This window comes from Stegastes partitus, unplaced genomic scaffold, assembly GCF_000690725.1.
Source record: "Stegastes partitus isolate 25-593 unplaced genomic scaffold, Stegastes_partitus-1.0.2 Scaffold105, whole genome shotgun sequence".
In the NCBI taxonomy this organism is placed as follows: domain Eukaryota; kingdom Metazoa; phylum Chordata; class Actinopteri; family Pomacentridae; genus Stegastes; species Stegastes partitus.
Window position 1 is genome coordinate 509,776 of NW_007577836.1, and position 22,016 is coordinate 531,791.

Below are 22,016 nucleotides of genomic sequence, written 5' to 3' on the forward strand. Positions count from 1 at the left end.
TAGTTGTACATATAATAATTAATAATCAAATGCAGAGACAATTATTTAACAATATGTTGAGGAGTCGTTACATTTATGCAGTCTTATAAGTACAACTGGCCCTTTGAAGGCAAACATGATGCTTATGTGGCCCGGGATGGAAATTAGTTTGACACCCCTGCCGTACATGTGATGCCCCATTACATTTAAATGCATATTAGCTGTGTTGGTCTGCAGTGCAAAATGCATTAGTTTCACAATAAAGGCTGTAAATTGGCAGAATGATGATGTTTTTTTGGACTTTTCATCCACAGCATGTCAATCACAAGATAGACTAACAAACCACTCATTTTTAAACATTATTTCTACACCTTGATGTGTTTTCTGTGCTACATTATTACTTGGGTAAGTTTGGGCCCCAAAACTACTCGGTCAGCTTCAGGAAAAGTTCATAGTTTGGCTTTAAAATATAAACAAAACACAAACCATGCTGGGTGATGAGTTCCACCACAAGAATAGCCCCTAAAAAATAAAAATAAAATAAAAAAATCTCACAATTTTACATCCGTTTCTGTGAAAATAACAAGCTTTGCACTGTGAACCTGCAGAGCCATTACACATTTTTTTCCGTGTGAACGGGCTGGATTCCTGCTTTGTTATGTGTGTTCTCCCTGCAGCCTCCTGCACAGAAAGCATTTTGGTATATAGAGCCTAATGTAGCTTCGCCCCACCGTAAAGCTCGCTTCATTAAATTGAGGGATTATTTACCTTAGTTTGAACCTTTTTTTTTTTTTTTTTCCCTCCATGCAGCTGTGAATATAAATACTAATGCTCTGTTTGATGACGAAAAAAAAACCCACAAACACACACATGCATTGCCAAACGGCGTGCAGACGTCTTTAGACATTTCAGCCGAGCTTTAGCTGCAGAGCTTCACACTCCCCTGAGGAGAGGTGGAGAGCCTCTGGCAGAACAAAACAGAAAAGGGAGAGTGAAACAGGAAAAGACAGAACAGAACAGGTTATTTGTTGTCTCCTCTGCTCCTCAAGTCACCCGTTTTTTTATAGCGATGAGGTGTGTAAAAAAAAAAAAAACAGACTTGTAAGTGTCTGCTTCCCTGACAAATACAGTATGACATACCTTAGAAGAACCCGAAAAATCCACCGTAGTCTATACCTGAACATTCCTCTCTGCTAACGGGCTGTTGCAGTTTTCTTATTCAGCTGGGTCTCCCTTTCCTTGCATACAGTATTTATACCGACTTTAAGACTCGTGAAGCTTCAATCCTCTTCTTTCACCCGCAATGTGCCAGAAACGATAAGGACGCCGAAATACACACAGCGAAACAAATATTTATCCATGTCCCCGTTCTCACCCCTCTGCGGTCTGATTTGGGTGCAGCAGGGCAGAGGAGGCCCACATGTGTCCAGGTAATTAGTTTTTCGGTCACTTTAAACAGAGCTGCAGCCAGAAATAATGGCGTTTGCAGCATAGTTGTGCTTAATAATGGGAAAACCAACAAATTAAGGAGTTGTTTTTTTTTGTAAGCGTGCACTCTGGGAGAAGCTCTAACCTCACTTCGATTTATCCCAAGGAGGATAATGCCACAGTGGTTCAAGCAGCAGAGGAAGAGGATTTCTCAATTGTGGCTCACACGATTATTTCATGGCGCCTAAAAGCAAGAGAATGACGTGTTGACAGATGGAGGGATAATTTCAGGCCTGTCTTTCTGCCCTCCGCGGAGGAGCTGATTGGCTTGAGGAAAATGGAGACGTGGATAAGGACGTTAGAAAAAGAGGCAAAACGGAAAAACAAGAGCGTACAAGAGGGATGAGGAGAGGGAGATAGACGGAGATAGGGACAGAAATCTGAGACACAGCGAGGAAAAGGGAGTGTGGAAAAAGAAAAAAAGAAAAGGAGAAGAGGAAGGGTATCTGATTGAGAAGGGGAAGCCGGGGGAGAGGCAGAGGGGGTAACCCTCTTTGGCTGTCACAGCAGTTTACACTCATTAGCAGAGCTCTGCCTTTGAAGCCCTTTATCTCCAGCAGCACGTTTCACAGGACGGGCAGAGAAAACACACACCAGGCGGATATGCAAACACAGAGCACACACACACACACACACACACACACTCATGTCTACTTACATTTTTTAAAAACACACACACACACAAAAGAAGAAGAAAAAAACAAAACAAAACACACAAACCTACTTAGATGCATCCAGTCACAAATCACCCACACTAATCATCCTCAAATCTTCATCTAATTATATAAGCAGTGGCTCCTTATGTAAGATGCTTCCCCTACGACGCACTATCCATAATACATGAAGTCTTGTATTTGGTTCATGGTGACACATCCTACCTTCCTCCACAGCCTCGCTGTATCTGGGCAGAGCTGGAAATCGACCAAGAAGATAGAAAAGAGGAGCCGGTCGCAACCAAACACAGAGAAAAATTTAACCACCACTGATAGTTAAAGGTTTACACTGGTGTTTGGTCAGTATTCCTCATTGAGACTAACTTTGTTCAATGTCTTTTAGTGATTCTAAGTTGGCGTAAGATCTCAGTAGAGTCAACGTGGGGTTGAGCCTGCAGACAATTCCCCCAAGAACTGGAAGAACAGAGGCAAAGAGTGTAGAGTTTCTTTTAAATTATCTGTGTTAGTGGTTTAATTAATCGACTTTCACTTAGATGTAACCGCCGGTGATGGTGGTTTGTAATTGTTTACATCAACTGGGGGATGTCGTAGCTGTCAGAGATCACAGCAACAACAGCAACCCCTAAATTACAACTACTTGAGCTGCTTATCCCATCTTGTTCCAGTTTAAAGACGTAGAAATAAAGCTCTGACCAACCGCTGTACGCCACCTACCGAGACACAAGCAGTCAAAGTTAGCAGCTAATGCTAGCTGATGAGCACAGAAGAGCTATTAACAAGCTAAAAAGAAAAGCGATTTTCACAGGAGTGGGTGGAGACCAAAACTGAGTCAAAAGGACGGTAAAAACTAAATTTGTGAAGTGGTCAAAATAACCGATGCAAATTTTAAACAATTCCCTTAACCAGCAATCAGCCATGTTAACAAGCAATAATTAATCAATTGTTAAAATTAGTGAAATATAGTTGATGGTTTTTCTATATGCAGAAAAACAAGGATTTTAACCACTGACACTAAAAAAAAATCTAAACTTCTTTCAAAATTTCTCTTCAATTATTGAGCTAAAATCCTAGTTTGGCGTTAGCATGAGACTGGCTAGCTAGCTAAACCTGACACACACCAGACATCTTTTTCTTACTCTAACAGTTTGACAGCAGGAAGGTGCATTAGTTGTATGGACCCTTAAGGCCAGTCGGCAAACACACCTCTAACTCCTTATCATTTCACAGTCGGAGGCTCCACCTGGTGGTTCAAGCAGGTACTACAGCGAATCTGCAGTACATTTTCTGGCAGTTAAGCTGCATTTCCCTCGTCTTTTGCCTTACTGGTTAATATATTTTAATCGGATGTGTGCAATTGCGTGATAACAGTTTTTGTGTTCACAGCTTGTTGTATTGCCCCCAAATGGCCAAAAAAATCTATTCTATATAGGTTTGCGTGCCAAAAATGGTATCTCAACCTAAGGGAACCTCTGAATATAGATGATTTAAAAGTTAATCAAAGTTCATGAGGTTCAAAAATATTACTTAAGTTTGAGTTTCACATAATACATCACACCACAACAGATGAACCTGATATCCTCTTACCAAATGACAGGTATGAGTTAGGAGGGAACTCCTGAAAGTTATTCCTACTAAAAAGAACACTATAAAGGCATGGAAACAGCTCCCAGAAGGTGTAGTGCAGGTTGTCAAGTGACGTTTTCTCTGATTTTAAAGCTGACTGGTAAGCATTTGTGAAATTGTTGCTGTATTATTTTGAATAATGTGGTGCAGAGGACGTTTTCTGTATCATAAACAATTTTTTTCCCCAAAATTCAATAAATTCAGGTTTTATGATGATGAAATGTATCCCTGAATATAATTCCAAACCTCCCCAAGTGTCACTGAACAGGCTTTTATAGCAAAAAGAGGACATGTCACTGAAAACAGGCTTTTCTCCAGCATGCAGAGTAAACAGAGGAGGAAAACCGCAGAGTGTTAACATAAAAGTTGTTCATCTACAAACTGTCTGAACTATTACATCACAGTAACAATGAGAAGGGAAGTGTTGTGGTATTCCAGTCACTGCACACCGGGGAGAACACATGATGCTCCATCACATTACTAGAGACTGTCTCATCATTATGTTTCTCTCTGAGACGAGGCCTCGGGGCATGTTTGTACTGGATGGGGGAAGCAATGAGCCACACGCTGACTTTCCACAGCCCATTTCCCCAAAAAATGTATTTAGTGAGATTTAGAAATTAAGTGTTGTTAAATGGGGACATTGAGACAAAAAAAACCAAAACATTTTTCTTACTTGGCCTGTATTGTGTCTGTGGTGTGCTGAGATACTATTTTAGCAGCCAAGTCATTTTTCCTGGAAGCTTCGACTGCTCTGCTTTCAAGCTTTGATTTGAACGAGAAAATTGAGGTAAAGTCCCATAAGAACGACGCCAAATTATGGGTAATGGGCTGGCTGAACAGCAGCAATAAGCAATTGATCACATCAAGCAAGAACAAGCCGGGAAAAAGAAATGAAAAGAGTAAAGCACTTAGAGAGAATTGGCGCAAAATGACAAATGGCAGGGGTGAAAGAGAAACAAGACACTGAATATTTCACATCCAAAATGTAAAACATGCATAAACCGCCGTGACAGATTGAGACAAATACACTGTTTATCAATCCTATTTCACCTTCAGTCCCAGAATAATAACTGAAAGGCTTTTTCTGCCACTTGTTTGTTGTTTGGTAGCATAAAAGTCATTCCTTACAGCTTGCTGTCGGAAAACATTTGCTCTAGATTCACTTCCCTCACTGAGACGGAAGCAGCTCTGGATCGGTTTCATTCATAACTGCGATATGACTCTCGTCTTTCTTTGTGTTACAGTTTTATTTGACAGTCTGGAGACATTATAGAAGCTGAAACGCTATTAGAGGACATTTTACGGCAAAGCTTTGCACTGAGCATCTGCACATTTGGTGACAGCAGCATGCTAATACGCTAAGCTAACACGGTGACGAAGCTTTAAACTGGCTAAACATGAGTTTATTAGCATTTGATGCCTTCAAATGTCGTTTTGTTTGTCGTGTCTATAAGAGAATTCACCCCTTTTGTATTATTCATAGCTTTTTAAGTGGATATTTTCTTAAACTTCATGAGTTTTGAAGTTTTCAGAAAATGTGGAGGTCATGGAAGTTCCTTTTTTCACTAAATGGTATATTGTATTATTAGTTGTGGAGAGTTTTTCTTTGGGATGTTATAATGTACAGCAGCCTCATCTTTTCATGGTGCCTTTGCATTTCCTGTATTACGTTTCCTGCTCAGTAGCTTGCTAAACAGTTAGCCTCTGTGATTGAATTTTTGGGGCCATAAAGATTTTTAGGAAGTAAAAAGTTCCAGTGTCAAAACATTGGCTGATATTCGCTATGTATGAAATAAATATATACAGACAGTATGATAGAGGCACACTGGACAGGGGAAATCATGGAGTCACTGTTTATTAACTTTCCAGCAACATATTTCACAAACTAGTTAGCAACTTACTATGAATATGCTGCTTGACTCCGCACCACTATCTGCTCAGATGTGATTCCTTCTCTGCTACATGTGCTGCAGATGGCGCAGAGTGTCGTAAACAATGGAGATGGCGCACTCTCTGCTGATGACCCCATTCATAAATTACTCCAAGGATGTTTTTTCTGCGTAATGTTCGGTGAAACATTAAGTTTTTCTGTCGGCACATATTGACTAACCTAAGACAGCTCTTACTGTGCAGGATTCAACCGTGATATTAACTCAACGTGCATCAAAACAACGAAAACTAGTCGTTACTGGACATAGTTCCAGTTCTAAAAAGGCACATTGGAAATAGAACGATGTTTATGTTTGCCTATATGATGAATATTACGTAGAAGATGGTGATGGTACAAAGCAGAGGAGTGCTACTGGATGAGGACATCGAGAGACAGTCAATTAAACTTGTTGACCTTTCTGAAGTTGACCAACATGCATTTTGTCTTCTGCAAGTTTAACTAGTCAGCATTGAGAACCAACTCTGGTACTAGATACTTTATTCTCGCCCCATAAACGCCCCTGAAAGTGGTTCTACTGATATGGTTCTTGCAGTCGGCACTAACACAATGGTTGGCTGCCCTAAAATGGCCCAAAAGTTCCTGCAAAACTGCCTATATAACTGGTTGGTCAATATTCATGTCCACTGTGTTCCAGTGTCGTAATCCCAAACTCACAAGTCCTATTTGAAGGCAGCACCATAAGCATGGTATCATATGGATGTTGACAATTCACACAAAGGCAGCTGCTTCCTTTATTGTTCTGTGGCTTTTTATGCAAAATCTAGAATATGTCCTGGTTTCTTTGCATCCCTACGGAAGGAGCGAAACTAGATTCTGAACAGCTGACCGTCTAAACACAGAGGACAGCTGTAATATGTCTCAATAAATATTGCCAAGAAAGTCTATTCCAGTTATTGATCCCACAGAAGGATAAGCTGGATGATATTGTTCCAAATCCCGCGGTGTTTCATGATCAATACTGTAATGAATGTAAACTTCCTTTAATTCTGCGCCGTTTTTCAGCGTCTTAATTCTCACTCCCCTTTGCGCCGACATTTCAAACAGCAAGAGACAAATATCGCTGCTAATTCAAGACGGCACTGAATCATCGGCTACCGTTTGGCTAAATATGGTGCGTGAAGGAAATGAATCAGAGGAGAAGAGTAATGAGTGGTCGGGCCTGTTATTATCGTCTCTGTTTGGAGTCAGGTTCATCGAGAGTATTTAAAAACCAAATGTTTTCCCAGAGAGAAGAAGTACAGGTGAATGCACCATTGATATATATGTACACACTGGTCAGACATAGATAGCTTCACATGGCCTTGGTAACTGAAAGGCCGTCTCTGCTCATCACTTTGATGGTACGAAAAAGACGCCACAGATCAGAACAGCACTACAACACTATCAGCAACATCACTCACATTTTACCAGGCTGCAGCCATGAGAGAGTTGCTTATAAAAATGGAACAATGCAAAGAAAACAGCGCCGCAGATCAAGACGAACAAGGAGACCTGATGCGTCTCCTCTGTAGTCATGACAGACCGAGAGGAGGCAGGCACACAGACAAAGAGCACGGTCAATTATTCATCTCATCTTGCTGCAATCCATTACACTGCATTTATTATACATCATATGGCCAGCAACATGCCATGCGCGTCTGAGCAGCCACTCGCTCCCCTGCTGGAGTCAGAGAGGCTCCCGCTGCAAAACATCACATCAAACCAACGCATTGGTGCTGACACGAGCGAGGCAGCGAATGCGCAGGCCAGCCCCGCTCGCATGCAAACAGCACGCAGACGCCCGAACAGACACAAATACAGAAATATCTCGTCTTTCCGTCACCCCGGAAAGTGACAAAACACGATCTATGTCTGATGCCGGTTCCATCACAGCGGTCACACAGATAAAAAACATTATGCAGCTGAAGAGACACGTGTCATGGACAAGTTTCAACATCTCAGGCAATAACCCAGCAGGACACTTTAGTCCACAGACACTCAGCTGCTGCGTGGTGTAGTTTGTGTTTGTTTTCGCCGACATTTTGCCATGCAATGATGATACCGATTGTGCTGTGGCTCGATGGATCGCAGACTGAAATATCTCAACAAATATTGGATTCACAACAAGGTGTGTACATGCATGTTAGTTGAGTCCCTAGTTTTTTTTTTTCTTCTAGCACCAGCACTTTTGTTTTGTTTTTTTTTCTTTGTGAAACTATTGAATAGGAAAAAAAGGGAGCACACAGCCAAGAAAACATTTCTGCTGCACCTGAAGTGAAAAATCTTTATTGATCAAAACGTAGCACAGCAGATATCAATAATATAATGCGGGAGCACAACAGTGTGCAGACATTGCTTTCTTTCCCTTACAGCTGGATGGATTGCTATGAAATCTGGTGTGACCACATACCTGCAGAACTAATGATAATCCTATCAGTCACAGCTGTACTTTCTGTGTGGTGGTAATTAGCAAACAGAAGCATGTCAATACAACCTTGTATCATGAACAGGCATCTGAAAAACACAAAAAAGTCACTTCACGTATTGTTAGAATGCATTTTTTGGATTTGATGCATCATTGAACGACATGACTTCTTGACCTATTCCCTCTAACCTTGACCATCTTCTGTGTCAACATGAAAGCATAAAAAAAGCTTAAAATGTGTAAACATGACACCCAAAGTGTGCATAAAGTGGCAAGCTATTGATACACAATTCTAAAATATCATTTTAGCTAATGTGGCTAAACATGTTAGCATCGCCACTGTGAGCATACTGCAATCATCGGCTGTAATTACAGATGGACGAACCCTCAATGATGCCACCCGTAGGTTTCCTGATTAGTGTTTTTTAAGCTCCTCCCAGTTACTTAAGTGGTGCCCTCCTATCACTTAAAGTAGCCACATGTTTAAATAATACATAACTTTAAGTCTTAATACCGTTTAAACTAGTGGTTTGCTTACAGTAATCACAAACAGGGAAAGTAGTTGTAGAGACCAAAACTGTTTTTTGTACAAGACTGTAACTATGTTTATTTTTGCTGTAAAGTTGGCCCTTTTAGCATGGGAGTCTATGGGGATTGACTCACCATTGGATTAAGCCTCAAGTGGCCATGTGAGGAACTGCAGTTCTTGTCACTTCTACATTACTTTAAACCAGGGGTGTCCAATCCTGGTCCTCGAGAGCCCCCTATCCAGCATGTTTTAGATGTTTCCCTCTTCCGACACACCTGATTGAAATGATCAATTCCTCATCAAGCTCTGCAGAAGCCTGATAACGATCCTGATCATGTGAATCAGGTGTGTTGGAAGAGGGAAACATCTAAAACATGCTGGATAGGGGCTCTCGAGGACCAGGATTGGGCACCCCTGCTTTAAGCCCAAGAAGTTGCTGCTTGGTTGCCATGCTGGTGTTAGCATTTAGCTCAAAGCACCACTTTGTGCAGCCACACACAGCTGCCACCGTGACTGTAGACTCTTCAAAACTGCTAAGAACGTCCATCTTTAATAGGTTTTAGCAGACTTTCCCCTTTAGTTTGCTGATGCTGTACACCAGGGGGAGAGGGCAGGTCAAAGACACTAATACGGGACATGGCAACAAGATGACATGGTGAGAAACATTAAGGACAGCAGATAAGCTTCTAATCAAAAGCCTCTTTCAAGCCGGCGTTGGCTTTTAAATGCATCTTTTTTAACTTGATTGCAGCATTCAAGTGGGTTTTTAAGGACATGGTGAATAGACGAGATTGAGCATGAATGTAGAAATGGTTGAATGGAGCCGCGAAAGTCATTGATTTACACAGAACAGATAAGCTAAGGAGAATGAGACTATTTCTTTTACTGCTGATTGTGTAAGGCTCGTAATGAAGACATCACTGTAGAGCAGACTTACTTCCATACTGGTGAGATTACAGCGATGGGTTCCAGCGAACCAGCCACTGTTGGAGCACTGGTCAATGTCCACGTCCTGCAGGTTCACATCCACACGAACAACACCTCTGTCAGACAGGGAGAAGGGGGAAAAAAGAGGAGAGAATATGATAAGTTAGTGTCAAGGAAAAGCGCAATAGAAGAGGAAGGAAAGTAAAAGGACAGAAAACTGGAAAAGAAGGGAAGAGGTGAGGAGGTTGAGGAGGCTGGAGGAGGATGCTGAGGCAGAGAAGGCCAGAATAAGTGAGAGGAAAATTAAAAAGAAGAAGAAATAGAAATGCTCAGGGGGAGGGAGGTCAAAGGTGCAAGAAGCAGGAGCGGGGAGGGCGATAATAGAGAGGAATGATCGAAAACAGAGGAGAACTGAAGAGGCACGGGGGTGAGTAATAAAGAAGATGGAGGGAGAGAAATGAAGGTGAAGAGAGACAGAAGGATGGATGGATTTTTATTTCATTATGCTGATTCTTGCCATACATGAGATCACTGAAATGCTTTCAGTACAAAGATTGTGCTGTTTTGTTTCCTCCCGTGAAGTTTGTTTTTACCTTTTAAATCCTCTCTGAGACGTGTTTTCTCTATTCATGCTGTATGTTGAACGGTAGCTCTAATTTTACGCCACATTATTGCTGATGCCTCTGAAAGCTGTTCTGGATGTTTGCCGACGTTCGGCTGGAATCTTTTTGTCAGGTCCGTTTTGCTTTGACTGAACAGCCTCATCATTTGCCTCACCAGTTCTGCTCGCTGCATACACTGCGCGGTGTTGTTTCATTTTCTGGTTCCTAAGCTTCAGACGTATCAAAAACAAGCAACTTTTGTTCCACTCAATCCTGTCTGTCTCTTTCCTTCTCAATAAATCCCCTACAAAGACCAAAACAAACAATGCGCTGGCTCGCAGCCCACTGGTTCCTACTGAGCGCATAAATCTCTAAAGCTGAGTCACAAACATGACAATGAGTGAATGTTAACATGCTGATGTTTAGCGGGGTAACTGTTTATTTAGTTTACCACGTTGGCATGCTAACATCTGCTAATTAAACAGACAGCGGAGCAGGCAGCCGGTAGCTAAGGCTGATGGAAATATCACTGGTTTTTCAGTGCAGCTATTGAATGACCTGATAATAAAAAAATCAAACATCACCAGAGGCTGCAGCTCCTTAAAAGAGCTGCACTTTTTAGCATCATGAAAATAAATAGTGCGTTTGTTGGACTATTTTCGGCTGTGGATTTTACACATTTTGTGCTGCTCTGAGCTGAGCGTGGTCTATTTGGGATCAAAATAAACTACCATGCCCATGTTTGTCGTACTGAGAGAATGTGTGGGCCACAAAATTAATGTGCTTCGTTTATGTGTCGGACAACAGTAAAAAAAAAAAAAACACAATATTTTGGCTTTTTTTCTTCTCGCGAATTGTTAAACCACAGTTGAATGAAGTCATCATTTGTAGTTGCTAATGTAAAAAGATACGTTTTGTTAATTTCACGTTAATTCATTGTAAAATGTCTTTTTTTTTTTTTTATTTTCTGGCATTTTAAGAGTTTAATAACATCCATCCATCATCTATACACCGCTTAATCCTCACTAGGGTCATGGGGGGCTGGAGTCTATTCCAGCTGACTCAGGGTGAAGGCAGGTTCACCTGGACAGGTCACCAGTCTATCACAGGGCTACACTTAGAGACAGACAACCAAGCACACTCACATTCATACCTACATACAATTTAGAATCACCAATTAACCTCAGCATGTTTCTGGACTGTGGGAGGAAGCTGGAGAACCCGGAAAGAACCCACGTTGCACGGAACATGCAAACTTCACGCAGAAAGATCCCGGGTGTCCTCACCGGATTTCGAACCGGCGACCTTCTTGCTGCAAGGCAACAGTGCTAAAAACTTCTTCAAACTTCTTAACTGGAAATACGGATTTGAGTGAATTAACTCTACCAAACTCAATAAATGAAGTTTTTAAGAAACGAAACTAGCATCGTAGCAGACTTCCCAGGATGCACTGTGAGAGAATTCAAACTCCCAGGAGACTGTAATTGTTTGTAGCATGAGAAAAAACAATAAGGATGTGAACGTTCAGGGTGACTCTAAAGCATGTTAAATGAAGTTATGGTTGTTTCCTTCTATAATAATGACATTCAGTTTAATTCAAACCACTTTAGCTGGAACCAAAACAAAGGCTAGAAATGAATTCAGTCTCTACACTGATGTAAAATGTTTTTAAAAAGCTGTAATTATACATTTTTCATGTTATTGGAAGAACAAACTTTCTAAACTGAAAAACTGTAGCATGTGAAGTCTGTAACTCTAGGTCATGTGACTAGAAAGTTGAATCAACTTAACATCTGAAGTTAATTGATGTGTGCTTTTAAATTGGTTAATTTGATTATTTCCAATCTCAAAAAATAATCTGAACAAATTTATCAACATAAGAGATTTAACTGGTGGTTTTAAGGCTGCAGATGAGGCTTAGTTGAGCAAATTAAAAATCAATTACAGCGTGGGATTCGTTGATAACAAGGAAAATATCATAAATCACAAGACTCATCCATGAAGGATCGATTTTATTTGTGCATGTTTCCAAAGTGTTCATGTCCTTTGCTGGTGCAGGTAGTTCTGGTAGCTTTTCCTAATCGTTTTCTTGGTGTTCCTCAAACATCCATATAATCTTTTAAAGACCTTATTTACATACGTGGTGTGTTTTCTGCACTTGCATCCTGTTCTGCATCATTTTCGATACCAGAGGTTTTCACACTAAAGCTGTGAAAAATTCTTGTTTCCTTGCTGCTCGGAGACCCAAACAACAAGCTCAATATATGGAGAGTTGTGGCCGAGGCGGCAGCGAGCCGTCACAGATCCCCACTGTGAAGAGAAGGAGGTTAAATACTGCTGAGGGATGTGACTGCAATACAGCATTAGAGGAACTCTGCCTGGGACTTAAAACTGGTGGAGCCAAGTTCACTTCAGCTGCTGCCATAAAACCTGCTGTTTGTAGAGCCGAGCGCAGTTTACGTCTGCCTGCAACACTCTCTCCTTTCATCATGCAGACACTCATGTAAAGGACTTTTCTTCTTCTTTAATTACCCTCTCCTGTGCATTTCTTCACAGAAAAAAAAAAGCGGCTGCACACTCACATACATTCTGTCTGTGCTTTGTTGTTATGTGAAGCCTGACACCTGTTACCTCCATCTGCCTGCTGGGAAGTGGAACAAACAAGCATGGAGAGAGGCTTTGGCCACCACCTCTCCTCAAGCTCAGCTGCAGACAGAAAGAGAGGGAGGGAGGCAAACATGTTGATACCCTCAAGTGGCGAAAAGCATTCGTGTGTGTGTGTGTGTGTGTGTGCTCTGGTCTGCATTTACAGGTCAAGGCTTGGTGGATGCTGAAAGCATGCCAAAATAGCTGAGAGGTGTGATAGATAGATAGTGGATCTGAGAATCACCTGTGGACACATGTGAGGCAAGATAAGGCCCCATTGTAAGCATCATAAAGCAAACATATACAGCCAGGACAGATAGTACCGTACACACTGATCTGAGCTTGATGTGGAATTTTACGTGAATTTAACGCCAAAGCAACTCAACTCACTAAGACTTCTGTTAAGAAACAACAAATGATAGTGGACAGAAATTCAGATTTTATGATTTTTTTTCTAAAAATGTAACGCTCATTCGCTCACTCACACAATGTGCATCTTTGTGGATGATCTATTTTAGCTTTCCTCGTCTCGTTAGCATGTATGGAAGACCATTTCTGCCAAGAATCCACAGCCGCACTAGCAGCTCTGTGAGGCTCAATGCAGAGTAAATGTTAATGTCAGCATGCTAACCTGCTAAGAATGACATGCTAACATTATGTTTATCATGTTTATAGTTGAGTGGATTAGCATGCTAATATTAGCAACAGGGCTGGACCCGAATATCCGAATATTCGGTCGTTGTGGTGGTATCCAGAAAGCAATTTTGAAATTTGAATATTCGCCCGCTATACACATTAAATATGCCTGAATATCCGAATATCAGAAATTGCTATTAAGACCAGCCCTAATTAGCAATAAACTCCAAGTACAGCTGAGGTTGATGAGAAAATCATTAAACTTTTAAGTATGTCAGTGGTCAAGTCAAGTTATTTATATATATCACATTTAACTCAACAGATGTTCACTCAAAGGACTTCTAGAAAAAGAAAAAATATTAATGCTAAAAATGCACCTAGCACCTTTCAATATTAGGATTAAGACCCAACAATATGATTTAAAATCCAATTTTACTCGTAAAGATTACTGATTACTCATGATGTTTGTGCTGGGTGCAAGGCAAGGGATCTATCCAACAGTTGTTGAGACACTTCACCAAGAACTAAAAATGTCAGCCTCAAGGTGGCGCTAGAGGAAAGGTCAGAGGAATCACCAGAACCAGAATCGGTATACAAAATTTCATATTTTATAATCGATCCAGTGGTTCTTGAGATATTTCAATCTGGATCAAAATGGTGCAGACTAAGGGTGGTCGAAACATACATATTCAGCAAAAATGTAGTCGGTCATATGCAGAAAGTACAAAAAGCTGAATCTGCAGTCTGACAAAAATACCAGGATGTTGTACTGTTCAGGGAAAACGGCTATAACCAGTCTACCTCGCCTTCTGTAACCCACAATGCAACACACTGGAACATTCACAACACCGACTTGTGGGGCCTCATAACAGCTTTGCCTACATTAACTCTTCAATGAACTTTTACAACCAGAGGAGCTGACTTGAGTTGTAAACGGAGTTAAAATAAGCTTTTTTTTTGTTATATTTAGTTTAATTATATTTGACTTTTAAGGCTAAACTTATAATTAGGACTTACGCTGCTGTATGAGTGAAAAATTTGAATCTTTAGTTGAACTCATACAGCTTTTGAATGAAGGGAAATGCCGACATTATGACCAAACCAGAGTGTGCAGTAAAATATAATAAGTCAGTCAGCAAGTAGGATGAAAAATCATCCAGTTTGAAGCTAAAACACTGTAACACTAAACAGAAATACCAAGAGAACTCGCTTAAACTCAGACTACATTTGCAGGAAATCGAACAAAAAACCAATGAATCTGGTCAGCAGTCAGACGTTAAGCAGGAAAATGTTTGGAAAATCACCAGCATCCACATTTTAAACTCGTGTATTTTTAAAGCATGATTGGCTGTGCTGTTGTTTACTTACACTTTCAAAAATAGAAACTGGCTACATGATGGTGCAAAATAAGAGGATTTAACAGCTCCATACTGGACAGATTTATGGCACATAGTATGCAGTACTGAGCCACTGTTATCCCTAAAAAAAACAACAAAAGGTAAAAATATACAACTGTTTTATTTACTTGTGAAAGTCATTTTTTATGGCAAGAATGGTCTTCCGTAGGAGTCCCTCCGTGGGTGTGTTTGTTTTCAGTGTTTGGCTCCTCTGAACAGGAGAAACATGTTGGAAATTCTTCATCAGCTGTTCAGTTTTTCCACCTTCCAGTGTTTAAAACTGTAAACAGCGTTAGCGTGTGATCTTGTCTTTGTAGTTCCTTCGTAACCCTACCTGAGGTGATGAGAGTGATTCTGTGATTTGTTTGTTGTATCTGCTGAGATGAATCAGCTTTATTGTGGCTCCGATTTTACAGACGTCAAACTGTTGCGCCTTTAAAGCCAGCGACGACTTCGCCGACAGCCAGAAATAATCACATCACCTTTAACGGCACCGCTGAATGTAAACTAATCAGCTGTGCCTCGGGGTCGCCTCCCTCCCGTCTCTCCCTCATTACCTCCAAATTCGGCTTCAAATCTGCAGCTATCACTGACGTTCTTATTCGGTTTGCAAACCCCGAAGGCCTCTTCTTAATGTGGACTCGCCGAGCTCTGAATTTGGCGTGGAGGGACAGCGAGAAAAGGAGGGCGGGGGGAGAAAAGACGACGAGAAAGAGGATGAGGACAGAGGTTGCTTTGAGATGGAAGGTCGGAGACATGGTGGATCTGACTCCATCATCTCCACCAGCTTATGCTTTTTCCTCTCCAGAGCCAACCAACTTTCTATTTATAGAAATGTCATCGCAGGACTGAGACGGGCAGGAAGAGGCAGCAACAAAAGAGCTCCGTGCATCTGGTTGTGTAGCTGCAGCCAATGTTTACCCTCAAGTACAGAGTTCTGAGATACGCGCTCGGGTCTTGAATAACGGCTTTATTGTGTTCCCTCCTCACTTGAATTCTCCCTTGGCTCCCTCTGCCGACTTCACAGCCAATTCCAACAAATGCCAAACTGCGTTATTGAAAGCGTGAAAGTTCATTCTTGATCTTGGAAATTTGACAAAACAATGCCAGCTCCAGGTTGACTTGCCAGATTCTCTGCACATCTTTGAAATGTGACACATACAAGCAAGCCGAGTAGCTGTTATCATTCTATCTAGAGCGCTTGTTTGTAACTTTTCTGTGTTATTTTAAAGCTCCAGGAGAAAAGTTGGTAAGTGAACCCTGAGTTTAAACTTCTCAGGAATGAATTTCATATCTTCCTTTAAGCCAATAGGCCAAAGGACACCAGAGCAAACTTCAATTACAGACGAAAACCACGTGACATGATTGAACCCTCCGGGAGAAACTTCATTTCTGGTGTCAAAGAAAGAAATAAAGAAAAAGAAAGGGAAAAAAACACACAGCTCTTTCAGTTCCCAACACTTTCACCTTCAAAGACGAGCTACTAAAAATATTGCTTCATATTGCAAAAGCAGTGCAGGGATTACTCCTCTGTAATCCACTGTCCTCTCCACATTCTAATGCAACTTGGCAAATGGGATTTAATGCATGAGTCAAAGTATTCGACTTTGCTTCTTCTAAATGTCACAAATCACAGTCACTTGTAAAATGTCACAATCATTAAAACTCACTCAAAACCCTCCTGGCTGAGCCGAAATAGTCGATTGATTTAATTAGAAATTCATTCGCCGAATTCATTTAATCACACTTAACATTTTCGCACGCCTCGGGGCAGCTGACACGAGCAGATCGTCCGTTTCTCTCAACTAGTTGAACATCCTCATCATGGCAAGTTGATGGTTTTATATGGGCAATATACCAGACAGCCGATAAATCTTCTTTTTTTTTTTTCTTTTTTTGGGAATGAACAAGCGGACAGACTGTCTGAGTCATTACAGCAAATTGAAACTGTGCCGTGTAAGAGACACGCTTAACTTTTGAGCAGCTGCAGTAACTGTCTGTGGGATTTAAAAAGCTAAAATTGAGGATCACGACGATTCGGATGAAACTGATTCCTTCGTCGGAGCCGGATCCTCTGTGCGGTGACTCTGCAGGAAGAAGTCCAGAGCGGCTCCTGGTCACGTCGCGGAGCTCCGAGACCGGCTGTCCCCGGAGCAGGTAGTGATGCAGCAGTTTGCTCAGACGCACGTCGGACCGGTGGACGTTTGCCAAGCCGAGGCCCAAATCACAGACACGACGCATAAATCACAGAGTCACATTGTGATCCAGACTCTGGGCGTCCTGTTTACTGTGCTGCTTCAGTTAAGGTGGATTTTACTCAACATGTTGCTGAAGGTAGAAGTAGATCTGTGAGTTCTAATTTGACATCATGCATTGGTACATTGTGCCACATGTGCCTCCCTTTTGAAGACAAAAACAAGGAAAGCTACCAAAAGTGTGCACATCCAACCAAACGTTTTAAAGTTGAAAGAAACTGAACTACAAGTCAGAAACAGATCTGCTCACTTTCAGGCTCCAAAACAATAAATGAATCCTCTTTTAAAGCATTTTCTTTAAAGGCAACATTTCAAAATAAAAGCTCTGAAACCAAAACAAGTTCCAATAACATCATCATGAATTTTTTTGTATGAGGAGTTGGTTTAAGGTGTCACAGATCATTACTAGATCTCCGCTACATGATTATCATGGCCGAAAGAATCCACAATAATGAGGTTATCACGATGTGTCTCTCTGTTTTGGGCAAATTACAGTCAACATATGAGTACAGGGAGGTGCAGAGATTCTGTAACAATGACTGTACTGAGTGTCTACGAGATGGTAAAGACGATGGATTACTTCTGGTATTATCGTCAATACCAGTATATCTTGACACCTCTGTTGCAAAGTTAAGGATAAGGTTAGGTTTTGGCAATCACTGGTTATACTTAAGTTAGGATACGTTTCAGGTAAAGCTGGAATGATTAATCCTTCAATCGAATTGTTATAAAGTCATCTGCAACTATTTTGAAAGTCAGTTAACCCTCCTGTTATCTTTGGGGTCAATTTGAACACATTCAATGTTTAACACCTCTTAATAAGCGATCAACATATTTTTTTTCAGTTTTATTTAAAGGGCTATTTACACATAAACTTGGGTAAGGATTTTAATTACAATACTTTTCTGAAGGTTTAAATTGCTGGAGTCAGGTTGAACCCAAGGATAAAAGATGTCAGTAAATTTGAAAGTAATAGGAGGGTTAATCTGATTGAAAAGAGAAAATTAAAAAGTCAAAAATGTCAGCTTCAAGCTTCTTAAAATTTAATATTTTCTGGTTTCTTTCTTCCTCACTGACAATAAACTGAACATCTTTGGGTTGTGGACAAAACAAGACACTTGAGGATGAGTTCTTGGACTTTGGGAAACACTGATCAACATTTTCTGACATTTTATAAACAAAACAACTAATCAGTTAATCAAGAAAATAATCAATAGATCACTCAGCAATTGAGATTTTCAGTAGTTGCAGCACTGGTCTCTACAAAATGAATGCAAGTCAATGCAATGTCCTCTGTAGTGCTCATGGGTGGGAGATGAAACGTTGGCTCTAAAACCTGTGAGTCTTCAAGCACAAACTTTTCAAACAAATCTTTTTTCCTGGATATTCACTAAAAGAGCCGTCAGACATGGCTGACGTATCTGTGAGTGACACACCTCCGCTCACGCTGACGTGAAGTGCCCCTGAAACTCACCGTGGCTTCATGTTGCAGTTGTTGATATTTCATTGTTTATTCATGATTTAATTGATCTTTTCAAGACACTCTTGGACTGGAGCCCTGAAACACGAGATGCTTGGTGTTTTTTAGGCACCTCGCTGCTGCCCACACACACACACACACACACACACTTCCACACAATGCCAGCTCGTATAGATCGCCTCACAAACAAACACGTTGTGCTCAGGCTGCAGTGCTCATTAGACTGCAGGCTGCAGCGGCGGAGAGGCACAGGTGTGCTCTGACAGATGAGCATATTAAATGAGGAAGGTCTACTTGTGCCTGTGAAGATGCTTTAATACCATCTGGCTCTTGGAGGGCTGCAGTTCAGGAGGGTTCATATCTACATTAGGCGTCATTATTGTCAATCAAATGCATTTGATGGCAGTAATTTTGATTAATTGGTAGGTTTTATCTGCTATGTGTCATATCTGGCCCTTAAATGTCATAAATTACGATGAAAGTGCAGCAAAATTCTAACAGTGGCGTGCTTGCTTTCAAAAACACGGTACAAACTGTAAAATTTGATACTATTTGAGTCAGAATTACAGTTAACAGCGGGCTGTTGTGAAACTGATGGTGTGAATTGAACTAAATGTTTTCGCACAACAGTTTACAAAGAATTGTTTAAAGTTGCGACTTGACTGAAGGAGCAAAGAACATTATTGATAATTATAAAAACATCTTTCAAAACAGAAAAATGTTTTAAAATATTGTTTAAAAAATATAATATAGTCATTCTTTCTAAATGATTTTTTTAAATGTACACTGGTGCCCACGGAAAGGCCAATTTTTATTTATTATCATTTTAAAATATATTAAAATATGAATAAAATATAAATTACATAATAAATATCTAGAATTTTTTTAACATAGATTTTTTTATTTATTTATTTTTTACATTAAGTTGATTTTTTTTCATTAGTTTGCAAAACATACTCACAGTTTGCATGACTTTGCTGCTGTTTAACAAATGTTTCCTATCCATAAAAATGACTTGATTCTGTATTGTTTCACGTGTTTTAGTTGTATGTGCATTTAAAATGTTTAAAAAAAAAAAAAAAAAAAGTTGGGAGACACAATTTCTGAATCATAAACATAAAAAAACACATTCCAGCTCACAGGAACCTCCAGGAAACGTTCCCTGAAGGTTCCTCTGTGCTGGATTTGGTATTTATTGTGTATGTCTGCATTTCACTGCAGTGTTTTTACATTTTTGAAGAATGTGAAGTAACTTAAAGGACAGATTGTGAAACTAAACAGATAAAAAACAACATTTTGGGGACATAACAGTGCGTTTTTCTCTCCCTCTCACCTGAACTCTGGCGCAGAGTTGCTCTTGAGTCCATAGAAGCCCGCAGACAGCGTGAGCAGCCAGTATGGCACAAACGCTCCGTGTTCACACTCCAGGTAGGGCGCAGACCACTTGATCTGGTTTTTGTCCAGAAGGTAACTTCCACTCCTGGAGCCAGACGCCTCCTGAACCCTCCTGTGCACGTGTGGCCTCCTGCCGTCCCGAAACTCATTGAACCACTCGGACTCCGGAGCCCTGCCCTTCAGGTGCCGGTGCGCGGAGCCGGACAGGTCCTGCAGCACCACCTCCTTGTCGGTCCTCGTGGCCTGGAGGAAGACGTGGGGCCCCGGCGTCGGTGCGTCCGTGTGCAGGGTCACCACCGCCCTGTGGATTTTGGGGTCCCCCTCCAGGATGCTCTGCACCAGAGCGTGGTACCAGTGGATGTCCCTGCGCAAGGTGTGCTCCCGGGACCTGTTGGCTTGCAGGATCATGTTCAGGAAGTTTGTGGCGTGCGCTACGGTGTCCAGGATGCTGTGCAGGGAGTAGTGGGAGGCGACGTGCAGGCCGCCTCTCAGGCTGCTCAGCTCGTACCTCCGCGAACAGTTGACCTGCCGGAGCGCCGAGGAGTCTCCGGTGTGCAGGAAGGCGGTCACCACCCTCGGCAGGTCCTCCTCGATTTTGTGCGCCACGACTGCGCGCTCGGTGGCGGGAAGCGGGTGGTAGGTCGGGTGCAGGTGGGGCGGCTCCCTGTTGATGTTCTGGGTGCTGAACACCGGCGGGTTCTTGTCGTCTCGGTCATTGTCCGACCACTCCACGTAGCCGTAGTTGGAGCCCAAAACCAGCGCGGTTTGCAGGAGCAGCGGGACGACGAGCAGAGCCATGGTTCGTGTTCACACCGCGGGCACCTGGCACAGCGTGGCGAGCATCACCAGAAATACTTTGCAAAGCAGCCGCCGGAGAATGTCCTGGATTTCACAGCCATGATCCGCCTGAACAACGAAAAAGGATCCCCACTTCTCGTCCGTCTTGCATCTTCAGAAAACCCGGACTTCTGCTGTTGTGCTGCGCTTCGGAAGCACCGCGGCGGGATCCAGACACCTGCACAACTCCGCGCTCAGCGCTCCATCCGGCCGCTCTGTTTGTACTCCAGCTCGGCGAGATCCATGTGAGAGGATGACGAGGGTCGGAGCAAATTGTTCTTCAAGTTCCGTCCCTCCCAATGAAACCCTAATAGGCCACCTGAAGTGTCGCCCACCGGCGTGTGTGGTTGTTTCTCACTGCCTGTCTGCCGGAGGTGGGCGGAGCGACGAGAGCTGCCCGGTGCTGGAAGTAGCTTCTGGAGGAAGAAGAGGAGGAGGAGGAGGAGGAGGAGGTGATGATGATGAAGACGGAGGAGAAACCTGGCAGGTATTGATTCTACTAATAGAATCCTTTCCCCCCCCAAAACAGAATACAATAGAAATGTGACTGAGGCCAACAGCACTGTAAAAACTAACACATAAGTTTAAAAATAAATCTAATTAACTTAATTAACTTAATTAATTTAAATAAACTATTTAAGTTGTAAACATTATTTTCATGAGTTGAATTGACATAATAATGTTGGTAATTGTCTCAACTTGATTTTGTAAGTAATACAAACTCAACATTACTGTTTGTTGAATTAAAACTCATTTCAAGTTGAGCTAACTTAATGAGATCAGCTTAAGTTTTTCTTCACCTCAAGCTCAAGTCACTGCCCCATTTTTACTAGATATTATCTGTAATAGTCTGTAGCAGGACAGAAACAACGACAGGGATATTTTAAAAAACATTTTTTAAGTATATAATTCCTTTTAAAACACAAGCAAATGTACATTTTGGCCATTTTTTAACTTGGAAAATTAGTACTTTTTTTGCTAATTTTACTAAATATTATTTGTAGTTCAACAAAACAAGGAAAATCTGTAACATCCATCCATCATCGATACACCACTTAATCCTCACTAGGGTCATGGGGGTCTGGAGTCTATCCCAGCTGACTCAGGGTGAAGGCAGGTTCACCTGGACAGGTAACCAGTCTATCACAGGGCTACACTTAGAGACAGACAACCAAGCACACTCACATTCA

The 22,016-nt window shown here is 41.6% G+C and overlaps 1 protein-coding gene across 1 annotated transcript in view; it reads right to left on the reverse strand.

The window, feature by feature from the left end:
* Positions 1–20,787, reverse strand: part of gpr158b (G protein-coupled receptor 158b) — a 95,592-nt gene extending 74,805 nt beyond the window's left edge. Inside the window, exons 1-2 of the mRNA XM_008277674.1 lie at positions 19,928–20,787; positions 9,589–9,694 (exon numbers count right to left, since the gene is read on the reverse strand). Of these exons, the coding sequence (XP_008275896.1) occupies positions 9,589–9,694; positions 19,928–20,787 (966 nt within the window). The remainder of the gene's footprint in view (positions 1–9,588; positions 9,695–19,927) is intronic.
* Positions 20,788–22,016: the final 1,229 nt, after the last annotated feature.